Raw genomic sequence first — 18412 nt, 5'->3', positions numbered from 1 at the left:
AATTCTACGGGAACTATAGTTTTATCGGGATGAAAGCTTTTCTCAGGAACACGTTAATGTCACATAGGACAGATGAGATTAGCTTCATGTTCTTACCCTAACTAGCTTTATGTTGTATTTTGGTCCCAGGTGGACATCAAACCTGATAAAAAAATTACCCGATATTATATCATCATACAAAATTTCACACTAAATTTTTATACGACGCCGGGTTTCAATTCCAAAAGGGAGTCAAAAATAAACTTCATGTTACTTTTTTATTTTAATGAAACAGTTGTAAGGAAATACAATAAATATATGTACCTTTCCCATATAACAAAATAATGAAATATAAAAAAATTTGGAATGATTTTTGTGGTCCCGTTTTATGAAAAGTTGTACAAATTATTTTAGTAGCAAATATGTGACTTGATGTATGTGACCATATGTACATCATTTATCAACAGCAACAAGTTGTAAAAATATCAAAAATATTACATTAAATATGCTGCCAATGGAAAAAATATTAATACTTATAAGTAGGTAATAGAACATTACGCAGTATTGTTATATTTTTAAAAATCCGCTATGCTTAACGCAGTGTTAATAGAATTGCATAACACTTTGGGATACGAATTCAAACAAATACCTACACAATATAAATTTGACATTACAATAAATGTGCAAACATATTAATGAAATATAATACATTGTTAATATTCTTGATGTTTTACACATATTATGTACTGGAAAAATCTGCAAACACAAAAGTACTTATATAAATAGTTATGTAAGTACAACTTAGTCTTGAAACCACTTTTGTCCTTAATTCTATTTTCTGAATTACTTCTTAGCCAGAAGAGTCTTGATGAGTGACTCCAGTTTTCTGGTGTCAGCGGCGAATTTTCTTATACCGTCGGAGAGTTTGTCGGTGGCCATCTGGTCTTCATTCAGATGCCAACGGAATTGGGCCTCAGTCAGGGATATTTTTTCAATGTCGCTTTGTGCGGCGAGTTTAGGGTCAAGTACCTAAAAATATAATAAACAGTTATTCATTTTCTTTTCGAAATTGTTAACCCCGCAAATTGTAGGTACTCGCCTTTAGTAAATAATCACGTCTATGTTAGAGTATAATAACAAGCGAAAGATTGGAGAATCGGAGCCCGTAGTTAAGTAGCAGATGAATAACACACAATAAGAAAATATTTAGTTTCGAGCTGATAGGATCTCCTTATGTTCCGAAACCACGCGCCCGTAATCCATGTCTTGTATCAAAACATCTTAGAGCAGTTGAAAACCTACCTCTCTGACATACTTGGTCCAAGACCAACCAATCAAACTGGATAGAACTTACTTTTTTAAGCGGCTGGTCGCTATTAGCCAATTCTTGCAACAGCTTGGGGCTTATGGTTAGCAGATCGCAGCCCGCCAGTTCCCGGATTTCCCCCGTATTACGGAACGACGCACCCATAACCTGAGTCTTGTATCCGAACTTTTTATAATAGTTGAACACCCGCGTAACAGACACTACGCCAGGATCCTCTTTAGCCTCATACGTTTTTTTGGTGTGTTCCACATACCTGAAAATTATTTTATTAAATTTCAGTGTACATCCATTTTCAATCACACCCTTCATACAATATGTATTGTAGCAACTTTTTGACAATAGCTTTAGTAATGGAAGAACTTGAAAGGTTGGAACTACATGTATCATGTACCATCCTTACTATAATAGAAATGCAAAAGAATGTTCGTTTGTTTGTAACCTCTTCACGCGTTTTCTACTAAACCAATCTTCTAGAGAAGAGCATTGGGTGCTTTTCATCCTGCTATTGTTTCCGTGGGATTTGCGAAAAACCAGTAAACTTTGGTAGGTGGCGCCTTTTTAAAGCTTTTTTATTAAAGAGAAATGTCTTATCAAAGAGAAGAACCAATTTAAAAGCAGGCAGCCTCTATTGAATTAGTAAACTTACCAATCCAATATTCTTCCAACAAAAGGGGAGATGAGCGTAACATTAGCTTCCGCACAAGCAATTGCCTGGTACAGTGAGAACAATAAAGTCAAATTGCAATGAATTCCATGTTTTTTCTCCAACTCCCTGTAAACAAAAAAGAATATAAGAGTAATAATATCACAATTACACTCTGATAACTCCAACTCCCTGTAAACAAAAAAAAAATTATAAGAGTGATAATATCACAATTACACTCTCATAAGTGATAACTCAAACTCCCTGTAAACAAAAAAATATATAAGAGTTATAAAATCAAAATTACACTCTGATAAGTGTATGCCAAATTTTCTGTGTACTTTTATTAATCAAGTCATTAAATTATGTTACATAAGTGATAGTAAATAAGTTGCAGTACTAGAGTAAATAAGTTGCAATTAATATTCTTCTTTCCCCTGACTATAGTCCCAAGAGCATCCTCACCACTCTGGAGAGGAGCTTGGTTTACACCAAGTGTAAGTCCTGATTCATGGTCAAGGGCTTACACCAAGCTCCTAAAGCTCCTCGAGCGAGAAATACACCAATCCAGGGATTGGATGTATTTCTACAGTACTTAAACAGTGAAGGGTCTCTGTAAGAAAATTAGGACATAATATTTCCACTCATATAATAAATCCACTGTAATAATATAATAAAAGTCCACTGTAAAATAATAATATGTATACAAAGATCCATTGATCGATTGGACTTTTTTAAGAAATTTTAATAATAAGCTAGTTGTTATTCTCAACTTAATTTGTCTTAAATTTTACATTCTTTTAAATAAACACTTATACATGTAGACGTGCGGGGTAGACAGCGCCAGCAGACTTGACTTGAAAGACTAATAGGTCATGTTCAGTTGTTCGGCTTCATGATAGAATTGAGTTTCAAATAGTGACAGAAAAAATAATGAAAAATTTCGCTTATTTCCATTCCCATGAAAATTTTGGGAAATCTCTTCATAGCAACTATCGGCACACCAAGTTTCAGCTTGATAAGTCCAGTAGCTTGGGTTGTCTGTTGATAGATCAATCATTCAATGAGTTGCCTTCATGGGCGCCCTGCTCGCGTCACACGAAAAATCCAATAAATGTCCATTCCAATGGAACTTTTGGAAAATCATCCCTTAGTCCATCTAAACCACTAAAGGAATCTAGATCACGCTATGCAATAATATATCAGTCAGACAGACAGGTAATCAATCAGTTCTCTGTTTTTATATGTACATTAATAATTTAATTACAATTGATGATTTCAAAGTAAATACCTTGCAGCTTGAATACCTTCCCATGTGGATGCCAATTTAATTAATATTCTGTCCTTTTTAACTCCATATTCAGCAAACATATTGATTAATTTAATTGCTTTTGCGATGCTGGCATCCTTATCAAAAGATAATCTGAAAATAAAAATTGTATTTGATGCTCACAAAAATTGACAAAACATTAGGCCTTGGACTTTTACCTAAACAAACAATGTAATGTTAATCCTAACTACTACAATAATATAAACCTTTGATTGAATTTTTAGAAGAATACAGCATAGGTATATTTTATATTGCTTTCTCAGCTCTTGTGGTCAGGTCAAGAAGTTTAGTAAATACAACATGTGATGTGTTGTAGGAAAATATTTAGTTCAAGGATTTTATTGATTACTGCCTGACATGAATGCACATATATTATTTGATTTCTTTTGCTACTAGCCTTCTAGGAAATTTCATATCTTCAGATGGTTCTATTCTTGAGGTTTACACAGCAAAAACCTTGAAATGACCTATGTTGTGGGTGACAACCTATTCAAAAGGAATTTTAACCTTTCTTGCATTTTCAATTAATACCTATATAATTTTTATGCTGCTATAGTGTTGGACTATTTCTTTTAAATAGATAAACCAAAAGTGATTACCTTGCATCTACTTCAACTGACACTCTCCCAGGAATAATTTTGAGAATTTCACAGCCAAACAAAACACTCAACATATCAAGTGTCTCTGCAACTTGCTCTTCGACAGTACTGAAAAAATATAATTTAATAAATGAGTTATAACATTAAAAAAACTATGGAATAGAAAAAAGATTTGTTATGATATTAACAGTAGGTATTCAATAGATTTACCTGCCACTTTCCTTTCCATATTTGATAGCCTTGTCTAGGAGATGTTGGTACTGCTCCATAGCAGCTGCTGATAAAATGAGACTTGGATTTGTAGTAGCATCTGTTGGTTTGTATGCTTTCATTGCTGCAATTAGAAATGATTTATACACATAGTCAATTACTTAGCTATAGAAATTATAAAAACTTTTTATAAATTCTACTAACTAACCTTCAAAATCTCCAGTATCTGCTACTACAGTACAATATTGCTTCAATTGCTCCAGTTCACTCATTTTCGGGCGTTTGGCTTGAGGTTCTCCACTCATACTGAACACTATACACACCTACTTACTGGAATACAAATGAAAATGTAGGTATGAATTTAATTGAGTGTAGGTACCTACCACAAGTACGATCGCGTCGCGATACCTACTTGAACGCTTGAAGGTGACCTTGCCTTCGAGCCGAAGTGTTGATGCAATACAATGCGGTATGCTTGGCTTGCTTGCCTTGCCGGGAGATAACCTTTAAGTTACTGTTATAAAAAAAGAGGATGTACATAGTGGTCAATAATTTTTATTAATCTGGAATTCGAATAAATGAAGAGGAGTATGCAATTCATTAGGTACCTACCTACTTTATAGTCAACCTTGTTTTTTAGTAATTTTCGGTGAGTAAAGAGCTTCAGAATCTGTCAAAATTCGAAAAGACCGCCACTAACTAAAAATATACTTTTTTTAAAAAAGCAAAGTTTGGATCACCGATTTAAAACCAGTGGCTTAGTAATAATCTGACCGAACTGACAAACTCTGACCGACCAAAACCAGTAAGTACCTACAGCGTGGCGTGCGGCCGACTAGCGACCAGTGAGTGGCTGATAGGCAGTTTTGACAGCTATACGATTTTAAAGACTGTCACACACCTATCTAAAATTCTAAATATACTTTAGTTGAATTTTGTTATTCACTTTTTGTATCCCAATTAGTTTAAATGCGTAAATAAAATTGTTCGTACAGGAACCGATTTTTCTTTCCTGACAGACATTCTGATAAATAACAAAAAAAAAGACATGCTACTTAGTTCTAAGCATATTTTTCGGGCACCAGTTATCACGTCTAATCGCTATTAATCCCCTGACGTCTTATTTCTGGCCACTTCGATTTCAGTATACAGACATCCCTAGCATTAATACGCTAAAACATGAAAATTGAATTATTAATTTAAGCTTTTAAACTTGATATTATTCTCTCGCGACAACCGTAGCATCATGTTCAAAATAATGTAAATAGTTGATTTTTTCGTGCTAAAAACGAAAATGTAGCAGTAACAACTTACGCATGAAATGACAATTCCGTTCTTTAATGTCTCCTTTGTTGTTATTGATGAACAAGAAACTGCAGAATACGACATTTTTTCGCTGTATAGCACTTCTTCGTCTTCCTAATCAAATTGATTGATATACACGATTGAAATGGTGTATTTTACCATAATGCACAACGCTGGTTTGTTTGGTCATCAAATAACGGCAAAGCGCTGTTACCTCACTTTATCTAACTTATCTTTCACTCATAGATACCTAAATGGTATGGAGTAGACAAAAATATTAAGTGACTAATCACAGACATAAGAACGGCAACATTGCAAAAGTACGTCCATTATAGTCTTAGCCCAAGGTTAGAATTTATATAACATACATACATAAAATCACGCCTCTTTCCCGGAGGGGTAGGCAGAGACTACCTCTTTCCACTTGCCAAGATCTCTGCATATTTCCTTCGCTTCATCCACATTCATAACTCTCTTCATGCAAGCTCGGCGATTTCGTGTACTTTTGACCTGACCCTTTACCAGGACGTCCTTAATTTGATCAAGATACGTTCGTCTAGGTCTTCCCAATCCGACCTTTCCCTCCATTTAAATGTAAGATACGTTAAAGCACTCTATAAAAATTAAAACTTAGATATGGAAATAAACTGGGGATACTCTTGGGATGAAGTAAAACTGCACTTTGGTTAAACTTTAAATATGCACTCTAATAAACCGCTGAACTTATTGATACAATAATGTTTTAAACAATTTGATTTGTACTATTTAATTTATATAAATAGGGCATTAATACACTCTCACTCTCGTGAGACTTCTCAGCAAGAATCTTCTTTGGATTCAGACTCGTAACAGTCCTTTTTAGTATAATTCTAGCCCTCGTAGACAATAAACGTAGAAGTAATAGTTGCGACAAGCTTATTATTCTGCGCGTTTGTTTGTTATTTCTTTGTTTTTTAGTTCATCAATAGGTATTTCCATTAACATACTTATCCGTTATCATCACACTCGACTATATACCTTGCGGGGTAGACAACAGCCAACAGTCTGAAGGCACCGTCCAGCTGTATGGCTTAATGATGAAATTGAGATTTAAATAACAGGTTACTAGCCTATCGCCTACAAGAAGAATCACAAGTTTATCCCTTAGTCGCCTGATTTATACGACATCCATGGAAAGGTGATGAAGTGGTCCCATTCAAAAGTTGCGATACCACAAACAAATAATAATTAAACGCGCAACATAAATAAATAACCACTGCCGCTTCCAACAGATTCTACATCCATCTTCGACAAACCTCCATATTCAAAAAGCCAATGCACAATGAGCAGTAGGTATGCCAATGTGTGAACAGGGACACACGGCGAACGCAATCGCTTTAACCCAATGTATAGCTGACTCACCCAATCCAGGATCGATGGGCAAAGGAATACCCCGGGCTCCTCTCTAGAGTGCTCTGAATACAACAGGGACTTCAATAACATAACTAGTTTGATAATGATTATTCTAGCATTTAAAGTTTGTATAGAAAATAAAATGTAATATTTTAATTTTCTCAACCAATATATGGCCAAAGGCATACCCTGGGCTCGTCTCTAGAGTGGAGGAAGGGAGATTCATCCAGTCGGTCCGAGTCGGTACGCACGCAGCGGCACGCTGTTCGAGCCCTTTCGAGCCTTTTGTTGTCCCTTAATTAAAAAAAAATTCTTTTCGAATGCCAGTGTCACAAAATTTAAAAAATATGTGACAGCTATCACAGAGATAGACAATTCTAGAAAATTCCGGTACGGAAGAGTGCGGTGAACCGGCGATCGCTCGCGTGCGGCTGCGATTGATTGTGTGATTGTCACTCTGCGCTCATACAACGTGTTTAATTTATCTTGCAAGTGCAATCTTCTGTGAAAAATTATAATTGTTTACTTACGACTGCAATAAAATAAACATTTTCCTTAGTTATGGCTGCAATGTCTGTCATTGGTATTGATTTCGGTAACGAATCTTGTTACATCGCGGTTGCAAAAGCAGGTGGTATTGAAACAATAGCCAACGATTACAGTTTAAGGGGTACTCCGTAAGTAACATTATCTTCTAAGCTAAATAGTTCAAAATCTATATTTGATAAAATTAAATCATTCAAGTCAATAGAGCTGATGACACAGCCATTCCCTATTCCATGACTTGACTAATATCTGTCATTTTTAAGAGTCACTTTTCATGGAAAAATCCACAATATAATTTCTGAATTAATTTAAACGTGTAAATGAGTGGCTAACTTGTACTTGTCTAGCCTAAACTAAGTCTTAACATCGTACAGATGTGTTTGCAATTACATACTTGGTGTTTATACTAATAAAGTTTTGTTGAATAAGGGACAAACCTACTGAATGGTTTAATATTTAGCAGAAATTTTTAGCACTAATATGTTTCTTCAATATTTTTTGTATCAACAGCTACTTAAAAATTTTAAGGTTATGTATATTGTATCCATGTTTTACATTTCACTTGAGAGAAGATAGATTGAGAAAATATACTAAGTTTGAGCTAAACTTAAATACCTATTACCTACTAACATCTTTCATACCAGCCATATGTTCTATTATATAGGAATTTATATTCATTATCATAGGAAACAATAATATTATCTCACAATATCTGTAAGTAAAAATACTTTAGTGCACCATAAAGAAAAACATAGAATAAAACAGTAGAATATAAATCACACAAAAAGTGGTGTGTTTTCACTGAAATTATTCAAAAAACCTATTTTATATTAGCCTACTGTTACTAATCAATTCATAAAACTAAAAATTTCCAATTTAGTGCTTTGTGGTATTGGCATGTAACATTTTAGTTTACTTTTCCTAGTAGAAATGTTTGAAATGGTATGTTATCTATTATTCAGGAATTAAAGAGTAATATATATAAAGGAGTTGTATCATTAGATATCCAGTATATAAATTTCCAAATGCATTTTTACATGGTTTCATACCTGTTTTTACTACATTTTATTGTTAGTGCATGGTCAATAAGGAACATCCTTTTTTCAGATCATGTGTGGCCTTCTCACCAAAGAACAGAATATTAGGTGTAGCTGCGAAAAACCAGATGGTTACGAATATGAAGAACACTGTATTTGGCTTCAAAAGACTTCTTGGAAGAAAATTTTCTGACCCACTGGTTCAAAAAGAGTTGAAACATTTCCCATTTAAAGTTGAACAGAGACCTGATGGGGGTATTGGCATAAGAGTCAATTACCTCGGAGAAGATAATGTCTTTAGTCCTGAGCAGGTATAAACATATTATAAACCTTTAATTCTGTAATCTATACTAATATTATAAAGCTGAAGAGTTTGTTTGTTTGAACACGCTAATCTCAGGAACTACTGGTTTGAATTGAAAAATTATTTTTGTGGTGAATATACCATTTATCGAGGAAGGCTTTAGGGTATTTATATAGGCTGCGAGGAAGAGAGTTTTTTGTTCTGTGAATCCCAACTAATATTATAAATTCAAAAGTTTGTTTGTTGTCTCTTCACGCATTATCTACTGAAGCAATATTCTTGAGATTTTGTGTATAGATATATAACTTGCTTTAGGGCTTAGGGCTTCATTTCTGTAAAAATTCTAGAAAAATGCCTGTGCCACTTTCGAAGGTCTATTCTATATATGCATCAAATTTCGTGAAAATAAGTCCAGTAGCTTTTGAGTAGGTTTATTTGTTACCAACATACAAAAATACAAATATTTTGTCTTTATTGCTTGCATAGACTAAGAACAATCTGGAGAATGACATTGGGTACTTTTCATAAATGCCACAAAGACTATAATTCCTGTGGGATTATAGTCTATATGTAGATTTGTGACTCTTCCACGCGTACGAAGTCGCGGGCAACAGCTTGTATGACTGATTTGACAATGATCATTTGAACATTTATTAGAAAATTAAAAAACATGCTTTATAATAACTCATTAACTAGCGTTATTATTTGTCTTTAATAAGTTTGTATAGAAAATGTAATATTTTAATTTTCTTACATTTTTTTTGCCTATTTGTTTTAGATAACTGCAATGTTGTTTACAAAATTAAAAGACATAGCAACAGTTGCCCTGCAAACCCAAATTAATGACTGTGTCATATCTGTGCCCAGTTATTTCACCAATGCTGAAAGAAATGCTCTTCTTAATGCAGCTTCTATTGCTGGTAAGTTATCTATAAATTTTATTCTTGAGCAATTCATATTTATGTACTTTGAATTTATTTTGTTACATAATAGTCACTCTGCAATCATTTTTTATCTATTATGTGATCATAATGATGACATTTACCAATTATTTTAATAATGCTACCTGTATTTTTATGTGTTCTGTATCTGAAAGTGAAAGTGTCAAATTGACGAATGTATTGATGTTTTAAAATTTCTTCATATTCGAATAACCACCTGTTATGAGTTTATGACAATATGTCAAAATTTCTGTTTTTATTAAGGTTATTTGTCATTTAATTTTATTATTTAAACTTCATTGCACTAAATACAAATGTATAGCACAATTGGTGGACTTAATGCTAGGGAGCTTAATTTTTCATTCTGATAATATAGGTCTTATTCAAACAAAATATGACAAAGTATCAAAACATTATTTAAGATTTGGGACACCTTGATTATTTAATACTCAAACACTAAGTTAAAATAAGGAATTAATTCAAACATTATTTTGACAGGCCTCAATGTGCTCCGCCTAATGAATGAAACTACAGCCACAGCATTAGCTTACGGTATTTACAAACAGGATCTCCCAGCACCAGAGGAAAAGCCACGCAATGTTGTCTTTGTTGATTTTGGACATAGTTCCCTGCAGGTTATTATTATTCTTATCTCATTTTTCCATTACTACATAGTCTTATCATGTATGGTACATCTCATCATCACTCTTCATATAAGGGTTGATAAAGAAATGCTCTATTTCCTTTAATACATTAATATTTCGTTTGTTTGATCTATGGTAATGCTTTTTTTGTGATAACTTCAGAAAATCCTATATATTATATCTTTTTTCTTCTAGTTATTGAACCAACCAAAAATATTGGATTCTAGAATAAAACTATTCTGGAATTCAATATCCATTAATATTTTTGATTATTCAAATTCAATATACAACTTGTTCATCTGTAGATACTAATGAATATTTGTTTCTGTTGTTAGTCTAATTTTTGTCAAATTTCAACATATTACAGGTTGCAGCATGTGCTTTCAACAAGGGCAAGTTGCGCGTTTTAGCTACTGCAACAGACCCTCAGTGCGGTGGGAGAGATATAGACATGGCCTTGGCTGAACACTTTTGCCAAGATTTCTTGACTAGATTCAAGCTGGATGCAAGAAAAAATCAAAGGTGAAATAATAACGCAATTATTATTTATCGCTAGCAGTCTTTTGTAACGAAAATGTGACATATAGACGTGAAATATTTGCCCTTAAATTATTTCTATACTTAGTGACTCAAATTTTAAGGTATTTAATTACTCCAATGTATAATTAAATTTTCATCAATATTTTTCCAGAGCTTTCCTTCGTCTCCTACAAGAGGTCGAAAAGCTGAAAAAACAGATGTCTGCTAACAGCACCCGTTTGCCCTTGAACATTGAATGCTTCATGGAAGAACGAGATGTTTCTGGTGATATGCAGCGAACTCAGATGGAACAACTGAGTGCTGAAACATTTAATAGAGTTGAGAGAACCTTGAGGGATCTGTTACATAATGCAAGTTAGTATAATTTTATTTTCAAATTAGAATTTTAAATATCTAAATGGTTAAATACTTTTTTACTCCATTTAATTTAAACTTTTATATCAGAGTGTTAAATATGCAATTTTTTGTTTCCAGAACTAAGACCAGAAGATATCTATTCTGTAGAGATTGTGGGTGGATCTACCCGTATTCCTGCTGTCAAAGGATTGATTGAACAGGTTTATGGAAAAACTGCATCTACTACTCTAAACCAGGTATATAAATTAATTCAAATATTGTTTAACAAAATTGTTTCTTACCAAGCAATCAAAATCTGAAGAGTATACTGTGATGCAATGTTTTTTATTCCATTGAAGATCAAATTGGAAACGTTCTGACTAAAGGTCATTGAAAAGTTACTTTTTGTGATAAGCTTGCATGAAAAGCATGATGACTGTATATAAAACGTGGAATGCGGAAAGTAGTGTCCGCCTACCCCCCACCAGGAAGGAGGCGTGATTTTATGTGTGCTTATATTAATTTATTTCAGGATGAGGCGGTGTCTCGCGGTTGCGCCCTGCAGTGTGCGATGCTCAGCCCTGCGGTGAGAGTGCGCGAGTTTAGCGTCACCGATGTTCAGCCCTACGCCGTACATCTCGCTTGGGACGCTGCCCGCGGCGAGGATGGTGACATGGAGGTTTGTATACATGTATACATTAATTAGTTATCTCTTACAGACTCTCGAAAAATTCACAATTACTTATATGCTCAATTTTTGCAGGTGTTTCCGGCATTCCATGCAGCCCCTTTCACAAAGATGTTGACTTTCTATAGAAAAGAACCTTTCTCAGTCAGTGCTTACTATTCTGGCCAAATCCCCTTTCCGGATACTTTTATTGGTATGTTGCTAAAATTTTTAATTTTAACACTTAGATCATAATATATAGAACAAGTCACAAAAAAGTTTAAAATCTGTCATTTTAATTTTAGTATTTTTAATCTGTCGATTGTTTGGCATTTATCTCTTGGATTATTATATTGTAATAATGATCTCAGTTTAGTCAGATATTTATCATTATTGTTGTATCTTAGGTCAATGGCACATTAGAGATGTCCAGCCGACTGCTGAAGGAGAATCACAAAAGGTTAAATTGAAAGTCCGTGTTAACATTAACGGGATCGTTACCGTAGCGTCGGCCTCGCTGGTTGAGAAGAAACAGGATAACGCTCAAAACGAGAACATTGAAATGGAGAACTCTGAGAATACACCACAAGAGGCCCCCATGGAGACTAACGGCGGGTCCCAAGAGTCCCAACAGAACGGTCCAGAAAACCAAGAGGTGAGGCAAGATGACACGGGGGACGAGCCGCAACAAAAACAATCGTGGACACAGAGAGTAGGCCAGTGGTTCAGCGGGGTACGTGTCGTTAGCGCGTGTGTCGTGAGTGGTGTTTGTTGCCAGATCTGCGGGGTATTCACTAATATTGACAAGGCATATGTTTTATCTATCTTTGGCTCTGAGGTTTTAGAGTGAGAGATTAGAAATATGTCTTGTCAACTTTGGTAAAAGGACCCCCTGCCCACCCCTTGCTTTTAAATTTGTAGTACATTCCACAAATCGGCTAGTGTGGAATATCTTCTAGTATATGAGGTGAACTGCTAAGCAGGATCTAATAAATCTGCTGCAGGTTTTCCAATGTTAAGTATTTTCATCAAATAATGTTTATACTAAGTTGGCTGTGGAAGTTCTGGAAATTAACCTTCACAATCACATACATCTTCCCCCTTCTATATTAATTTTCATTCAAACCATAAGCTAGCATAGTAGTAAATCCATTCAGTTCGCTTATTTGTAGTTAGCAGTAAATTTTACTACTTTTTATTAATATATTTCACAATATATGACATTAAATTCTGTCAGTTTACTCCATTTTTACTGGTTTGCAAACAGTTACAAAAGATCATGGTCTTGCGACTATAGTATTTCAATAAATTAATGCTTTTACACTATAATATATAATTCCTTTTATTTAAAAAGAAACTTCTAATTTAATAATTCAATAACATTGGGCAGCAGACACCACAAAGAATTTATGAGACTTCCCCATTCTCCTCTTGAGAGGTCCCATTTGCACACAAATATTGCGCCGAGGCTTTTGTGTGATGCCTCACAGTGAGTGATGGTGTGTTTAATATTATTTATTTTACAGTTCTGTCTCTGTGTCCACGCATGTTTTGTTATTCTCAATTTATTGATTTGTTTGTTGTTTTTCTTCACTCAACGATTTTGGAAGATTTTATGGTGTTAAAGTACCTTAAAGTAATGTCTTCCAGATACGTTGAAGGAGGTGCAAATGGGTCACTACACTACTTGAAAAAGGTTTTTTTACATGACAAAAACATTTCAAGTGGTGTAGTGGTGGGGATAACATATTGTATATAAGTTGTGAATTGTCTGCTTTAATTTACAGGAAAACGCTGACGACAAAAAGGACAAATCAAAAGAGAAAACTAAGAAAGTATTAGTGAAAACTGTTGAATTGCCCATAGATGCTAGAACTCATGGATACACTCAGCAGGAACTCAATACCTACATGGAACAAGAGGTACTTTTCATAATTTTCTGTCATTAATTTTCAAATGATTTTACAGGTCAAATGCGAATAGTTCCTGATTTTGTTTTGGAAATATATTGACAACATTTTTGCTACCATTCCAGGGTAAAATGCAAGCCCAAGACAGACAAGAGAAAGAGCGCGCCGACGCCCGCAATGCTCTAGAGGAGTATGTGTACGAGCTGCGAGGCAAGCTGTCGGAGGGCTCCGCGCTGCACGAGTTCGTGGCGGACGAGCAGCGCGGCCGGCTCGTCAACCAGCTCGACGCGCTCGAGCAGTGGCTCTACGACGAGGGCGAGGATCAGAACAGACAGGTGAGTTGAGGTGGCAGCTGTGACTACAGTACGTGTACGAGCAGCGCGGCCGGCTCGTCAACCAGCTCGACGCGCTCGAGCAGTGGCTCTACGACGAGGGCGAGGATCAGAACAGACAGGTGAGTTGAGGTGGCAGCTGTGACTACAGTACGTGTACGAGCAGCGCGGCCGGCTCGTCAACCAGCTCGACGCGCTCGAGCAGTGGCTCTACGACGAGGGCGAGGATCAGAACAGACAGGTGAGTTGAGGTGGCAGCTGTGACTACAGTACGTGTACGAGCAGCGCGGCCGGCTCGTCAACCAGCTCGACGCGCTCGAGCAGTGGCTCTACGACGAGGGCGAGGATCAGAACAGACAGGTGAGTTGAGGTGGCAGCTGTGACTACAGTACGTGTACGAGCAGCGCGGCCGGCTCGTCAACCAGCTCGACGCGCTCGAGCAGTGGCTCTACGACGAGGGCGAGGATCAGAACAGACAGGTGAGTTGAGGTGGCAGCTGTGACTACAGTACGTGTACGAGCAGCGCGGCCGGCTCGTCAACCAGCTCGACGCGCTCGAGCAGTGGCTCTACGACGAGGGCGAGGATCAGAACAGACAGGTGAGTTGAGGTGGCAGCTGTGACTACAGTACGTGTACGAGCAGCGCGGCCGGCTCGTCAACCAGCTCGACGCGCTCGAGCAGTGGCTCTACGACGAGGGCGAGGATCAGAACAGACAGGTGAGTTGAGGTGGCAGCTGTGAGCGTTGTCACAGTCACAGCACTCTCTTCGTGCTCTTCTCAAAGGAGTGCATGTAGTCGGTATTGACGCCAGGAGGAAGAAGATTGACGATGAATAATCCTATATTTCATGGGGAAAATAATAATCTGGAACCAGACACCAGCACGACGGGGTACACAAAGCAATGCCTGTATATTTACTTAAGTCTATACTATATTACCTGTGTGTATGTATATGTGTATTTAAATAAACCATAGAGACTCGACCCGTGACGAAAAAAGGATTAAGGAATGATCTTTCTTTTCAGCCCATCAATTGATCTAAAGCTCGCAAACTGAAAACAGATAATCGTTTCGCCTATAACACCAGTACTTTTTTGTTTCTACAGGTGTACAGTGACAAGTTAACAGAGTTGAGAACCGAAGGCGAGCCCATCAAACAAAGGAGATTAGAATTCGAGCTTCGCCCTGGAGCACTTGACGATTTCGCACTATCGATTCAGTTGGCCAATAAAGCTATTGATCTGTACAAGTAAGTTCAGATCGATTAATATAATTTTTATTTATAACTGGCTGTGCCCGTGTCTTTGTCCGCGTGGCATAGTTATTTTGGGCATCATTGAAACCTTTAAGGATGAATAATTTTCCCCGTTTTTCACATTTTCCATTATTTCTTAGCTCCTTATAGTTGCAGTGTGATGTTATATAGCCTAAAGCCTTCCTCGATAAATGGTCTATTCACCGCAAAAACCTGAGATTAACGCTCGCGCTCGATGAACGCGCTAATCTCAAGAACTACTGGTTCGAATTGAAAAAATCTTTTTGTGTTGAATAGACCATTTATCGAGGAAGGCTTTAGGCTGTATAACATTACGCTGCATCTATAAGGAGCGAAGAAATAATGGAAAATATGAATAAAACGGCGAATATTTTCAGCTTTGTTCAGACCATATACTGATAACTATTTTCCAGGGCCGGCGATGCAAAATACGCGCATTTAACCGAAGCCGACATCCAGAAAGTATCCGAAGCAACGCAGAACGCGCTGAACTGGCTGGAGAAGACGCGCCAGACCATCGCGCACACGCCGCGCCACCAGCCGCCTCCCACCACCACGCACCAGATCCGTACCGAGAGACAGGTACTTATTAATATTCTCTGAATAACCGCTCTAGAAGGGGAGCAACAGAGATATAGACTCATGCATATAAAAAATGTATTTGTTACAGAACTTTGAGACATCAGTTAACCCAATTCTGAACAAGCCGAAACCTAAAGAGAAGACGCCGCCGCCGGCCACCAACCAGACGGCAGGTGACGGCGCGGCCAGCGACCAGCCGCAGGAGCAGATGGACGTGGAATGAGCGCCGCGCCACCACTCTCTCCCATCGCATGCACTCTCTTCTTGACAATAGTTTGTCTTGCTCATACCGCACGGTGTGGCAACACATTACACAACTGCCGAACATCCACTCCTTTAAACTAAGTTCGATTCTCGTGATCACATCTCGTCAGTAAAACCGGGTCTCTATTTCAAGTGATATCTCATCAAAACAACTTGCTGAAGTCGACGAAAGCAGTTGATCACGTATCATTATTCAAAGTAGAACTCATGGTCAAATAGAACTAGTTTGAACCAATTTTTATACACTTCATGGTACATAGTTTTTTGAAATATGTATTTGTACACCATTTGTTTATTATTAATGCGTGGGAGCCGCGTGTTGCTCATATTCGGACGAGTATGGTATATAGTTAATATTTATTTTAATTCAAATGTGACAATGCGACCGATCAAGTCCCTCGTAACTTATAATTAGTGTCCGACCGAAGGTCTATTTTTGGCCGAAGCCGAAGCCGATTAATCGGCTATCGCCACAACCTTCGGCCGAAGCCGAAGCCGAAGGTTTATATTCTCTCAGCACTCAGTAATTAATTTTGTTCAATATTGTCTACAAGCTACGGTCGCTCGGACCTTCGGCGAAACCTTCGGCTTCGGTCGGGTTTTGGGCCGAAGCCGAAAGTTTCGCCGAAGGTGGATTTTTTGGCCGAAGGTGGCCGAAGCCGAAGCCGAAGCTTCGGTCGGACACTACTTATAATTCAGCATTATTGTTTTATAGTCCGGTCACTCGATTTCGCATTTCTTAATTGACATAATTCGATGTATTAATTTATACTTACATATTTTTGTTTTGATTTGTACACAAAGTGCATTTTACTGCTACTGGCAGATTTCCTTCATTGTGATGTGATAAAATAATGAATTTAGTCACTGAATAAATTAATTAGAAAATTTAAATACTACTTACAAAATACTACTTAGATAGTGCTTATTTCTTTTTTTTTTTACTTAATATATCAATTTATATTTATTTCCTGTTCTACTCCCACGATATATACTAAGCACCATAGTCCTCAGTTTACAAATAATTGAGAATAGTCAAGATTGAATAAAAAATGAGACAAGTCATTGTCATGTTTTTATTGTACGTTCATCTTTGAAGATTCGCCTTCAGAAATACCAATATTTATTAAAGAAACTAAATTTTATCAGTAATTCACTATTACCATTCCACATTTTCTAAGTATAAACACTTTCTAAGAAAAATAATACAAACATTTAATTTGTAAAACTTTCGGAATACATATAAAACCACAATAATATTTGTATTCTAGTGAAATAAAGAGGAACATAAGTTTATGTAAAAGTGCAAAGTTGTATGTGTAAGTTTATTTGTTTTCTTAATTAGCACTAGCTTGAGTGCATATTTAATTTGTGCTGTCAGAAAACTAATAACTAAAACTAACTATTGATTTTAATATCATTCACTTTATATTTACATATGGCCGTAGCTTATTTTTTCAGTTATAACTTGTCCTATTTCCCAGTCAGATAAAGAATTTAATTTCCGCATTGAGGAGAGTTCATAACTTATATGTATCGAAACCTATATGTATCGAATGGATTGCAAATCTGTACTGTATTCCATAAATTACTACCGTATTAAGTTTGCCTGTTTGGCCTATAAATTGTACATTTACAAATAAATGGTGGAACCATTACTATGTTATTGTGCATTTCTAATGTTAAAGGCTTAGTAAATTAATGATTTAACTTCGATATGTTTTTATTGCTTACCTTTGCATGTTTCTTCACCCTGGTTATTATTTATTTATCGAGCAGTGGATGCTGATGCTGGCTGATATTGAAAAACAAAACATTACCTAGGTGAATGTAGCTGTGCTTGGAGAAAAACCATAAATAAATATATATGGAATAAATTACATACACAGATTGATTTAGTCTCGATGTAACTTTGAAATTGGTATTATGAGATACTAACTTAACGATACTATAATATTATAGTAAACACCTACTTATAGTATACATAAACGTTCAGGGAGTACCCAAAAAATTATAAAAAACATTGTAAAAATAAAAAAAACTATCCCCTGTCAGGTTTCGTACCCAAGAAGGTGCACGCAGAGTAGGAGCTAGCAAGACTAGATCATGACTAAATGATTTTGGGTTATAAAGTATGGGTAAAACTAATTTTCCTCGAGCTAGATCAAGTTTTTACCCCTGTATGCAAGAATGAAATCATACAAATATAACCACAACATATAAAATTATATATGTCACCGGAAAATAA

General features: G+C 36.2%; 2 protein-coding genes across 8 annotated transcripts; one reads left to right on the top strand and one right to left on the bottom strand.

Moving 5' to 3' along the window:
* Positions 1-249: 249 nt before the first annotated feature.
* On the bottom strand, positions 250-5592 carry LOC106131363 (probable transaldolase). 5 transcript variants are annotated; one of them, XM_013330455.2, is made up of 9 exons: positions 5403-5592; positions 4501-4602; positions 4297-4418; positions 4089-4212; positions 3879-3986; positions 3241-3372; positions 1953-2078; positions 1334-1559; positions 250-1008 (listed from the first exon to the last, which is right to left on the bottom strand). In XM_013330455.2, exons 3-9 carry the CDS (start codon positions 4391-4393, stop codon positions 823-825), a joined length of 999 nt encoding a protein of 332 aa, XP_013185909.2. In that variant the 5' UTR covers positions 4394-4418; positions 4501-4602; positions 5403-5592; the 3' UTR covers positions 250-822. The 5 variants fall into 5 exon arrangements, with proteins under 5 accessions (XP_013185909.2, XP_013185908.2, XP_013185910.2 ...); XM_013330454.2 differs by lacking the exon at positions 5403-5592 and adding an exon at positions 4701-4908; XM_013330456.2 differs by lacking the exon at positions 4501-4602.
* Positions 5593-7159: 1567 nt separating this feature from the next.
* Positions 7160-17878, top strand: LOC106131188 (97 kDa heat shock protein). Of its 3 annotated transcripts, none has more exons than XM_013330197.2 (15): positions 7160-7462; positions 8439-8679; positions 9451-9592; positions 10112-10248; positions 10625-10779; positions 10949-11151; positions 11272-11390; positions 11666-11812; positions 11897-12014; positions 12208-12533; positions 13609-13722; positions 13836-14045; positions 15149-15291; positions 15732-15900; positions 15989-17878. In XM_013330197.2, the coding sequence occupies exons 1-15, from the start codon at positions 7347-7349 to the stop codon at positions 16121-16123; spliced, it is 2475 nt and encodes an 824-aa protein (XP_013185651.1). In that variant the 5' UTR covers positions 7160-7346; the 3' UTR covers positions 16124-17878. The 3 variants fall into 3 exon arrangements, with proteins under 3 accessions (XP_013185651.1, XP_013185650.1, XP_013185652.1); XM_013330196.2 differs by having other exon boundaries at positions 13588-13722; XM_013330198.2 differs by having other exon boundaries at positions 7161-7462; positions 12208-12455; positions 13588-13722.
* The last annotated feature ends 534 nt before the right edge of the window (positions 17879-18412 follow it).

This window comes from Amyelois transitella, chromosome 6, assembly GCF_032362555.1.
Source record: "Amyelois transitella isolate CPQ chromosome 6, ilAmyTran1.1, whole genome shotgun sequence".
Taxonomy (NCBI): domain Eukaryota; kingdom Metazoa; phylum Arthropoda; class Insecta; order Lepidoptera; family Pyralidae; genus Amyelois; species Amyelois transitella.
The sequence above is the reverse complement of the archived record's forward strand: the minus strand, read 5'-3'. Positions and strand labels throughout refer to the sequence as shown.